This window comes from Halyomorpha halys, unplaced genomic scaffold, assembly GCF_000696795.3.
Source record: "Halyomorpha halys isolate HHAL.00 unplaced genomic scaffold, Hhal_1.1 Scaffold899.1, whole genome shotgun sequence".
Lineage (NCBI taxonomy): Eukaryota > Metazoa > Arthropoda > Insecta > Hemiptera > Pentatomidae > Halyomorpha > Halyomorpha halys.
Window position 1 is genome coordinate 570,942 of NW_027105398.1, and position 2,364 is coordinate 573,305.

Here is a 2,364-nt window from a genome sequence, read left to right on the forward strand (position 1 = left end):
TGCATAATTTAACATGAAAACCTTTGAAAAAATATATATACATTAAATTAAAAAAAAAAAAAAAACGAAGAATAAATAAAACTCATAAACAATTACTATATTAAAAATCAGATTAACCAAAATAAAATAAAATTGAAATAAGCCTGATTTAAATCAAATTAAAATTCTTCTTAAAATAAAAAAAAGTAATTGCGTTAACTGAATTCAATAGATTAAGTGACATAAAATTATTTTTATAACACCTTTTAAATAATAAACTACATGCTTACAAAGATAATAGTTACATTCATTAATTGTATTAAATGTACATAATTAATTATTAAAAATATGTTCGCAACAATTATATTTTTTCATTGAATAAAATATATAACCTATCCTTTCAAAATGTTTACTAAATCAGTATCATGGTCTCTAAAAGTTAAGCAATATTAAATCTACGGATGTATCTAGCTAATACATTTATCTGAAAAGTTCACTAGTATAATATGGCTAATTTCCAGTATCTACAACCCAGCTTTGATTTGTTTTAACTTGTTCATTACCATATACTAGCACGACACAAATTACATTGAACTACAATTCTTATGAATTGTATCAATATGATATACCTTTACGAGTTTCTACAATCTCGGAGTAGTGGTTTCCATTACAAGATAGAGAGCTTGTCCTTCTCGTTTTGGTTTTCTTGTAAACAGAAAGTATATAAATGAGTACGCTAATCGATATTACTTATTTTCTATTTAATAATATTATATAGAGAATAATAAATAATGAATAAATAATATAAGGTCACAGATAAAAGGAGAAAAATAAACTTTTTTTGTTTGTTGTTACAGGCTACCCATATTTCGGAAGAGCATATCCTGCTTACCCTGCAGTTCCAGTCTGGGGCTGAAGAAATCATCAATCCTTCAACATCATAAACTGCTTTTCACTTGAATCAAATGATCGCTTAGCTTTATTTATTTTGTAAATATAATTTTTTACTGCAATGATTTTGTTTCATCAATTATTCCTTGATCTTATTTATTATTAAATTAAATCACTGATGATTTATATACGTATATACTTATTGTGTATGTTTATTTTTATACAGTTTTATTCCAACTTATTGAAACCCACATAATCTTCCAAATTAGATATTAACATACATAAGAATATGTTAACATGTTTAACATAGAATTGAGAAAAAAAAACTCTTATCCTTCACAAAGTAGAATTTTAAGATTTTTAAATGAACTTCTGCACTCTTTGGATCCAAAATAATAATAAATCAAGATAACTGAGTGAATATAATTTTTAAAAAACACTCCATCCCTTTTTAATGACATTTACAGCAGAATACTGAAACGGATGAACTGTTTAGTGAATTTCAAAGTTTTCGTATAATATTTGTGTAATTCTTCTTAAAACACCTGAAGTAATGGAGAAAACTGAGTAGGTTGTTAAAAAAAATTTCGAAGAGGGTTATAAAAATTCTTTAAGAGACTCTTCTCTAATTTATACACTAATACATTACCCATATTTTTCTAAAAAATGCATTTTTTAATCAAATTTTTTTGATGTTGCCTTACTACATTTTATCGAACATGGGAGTAAAAATGATCTTTTTTAATTTTTTTGTTTACTACTTACAAATTTATTTTGGTGGTGAAATATAGCCTCCATAGCAGAACAGCAGGAGTTGAATAGTTATTTTTTTCCAACATTAGAAGTTGAAAATGGACCAGACACATTATTTACACATTTTCAGGTAATGAAACATAAAAAATTGTTTGTTGGAAATTATTTAATAAAAAAAAAACAGATAAAAGTTGAAATTTATCAGTCTAAATCACCATAAAAACAACAAACAACTGTCACAAGACTGAGAAGGGGGCCATTTCTTAAATTAAATTATTTTGCAGTAAATAATGTAAATTAAGTAACAATTGTAAATGTTAAATAATATTATTATTTTTTTATTATGTTGAATCATATTTTTAATTATTATTTTAATGATAAAATGAACCTACAATGAATTGTTCTCAGCAAAATTATAATTTGAAAATAGAGAGACGATTCAAAAAGTTGTAGGAGTGTAATTTTTAAATTAAAGAATTAATTATATAGAAATCACTTCCTGCAGTAAGAAGCTTAGGTACTCTTTAAATTTAAAAGATAAACAAAAATTGTTACATTTGTTCAGGTAAAAAAATTAAAAAAACAACAGAAACATGGGTTATTGAAAATTTTGTATAAACACCATTTTATATGCTCAGTTCATGTTCATTGACATGAACTGAAAATTCTAATTTGTAAATAATAATATTCCTTTCGTTTATTAACTTCTGTTTTAGAAATAAAGTATAATAAAATCCGATA

At 24.2% G+C, this 2,364-nt stretch overlaps 1 protein-coding gene across 1 annotated transcript in view; it reads left to right on the forward strand.

Moving 5' to 3' along the window:
- LOC106686937 (prisilkin-39) overlaps positions 1–992 on the forward strand; it is an 8,358-nt gene extending 7,366 nt beyond the window's left edge. Inside the window, exon 3 of the mRNA XM_014430548.2 lies at positions 837–992. Coding sequence (XP_014286034.1) covers positions 837–895 — 59 coding nt within the window. The 3' untranslated portion in view covers positions 896–992. The remainder of the gene's footprint in view (positions 1–836) is intronic.
- The last annotated feature ends 1,372 nt before the right edge of the window (positions 993–2,364 follow it).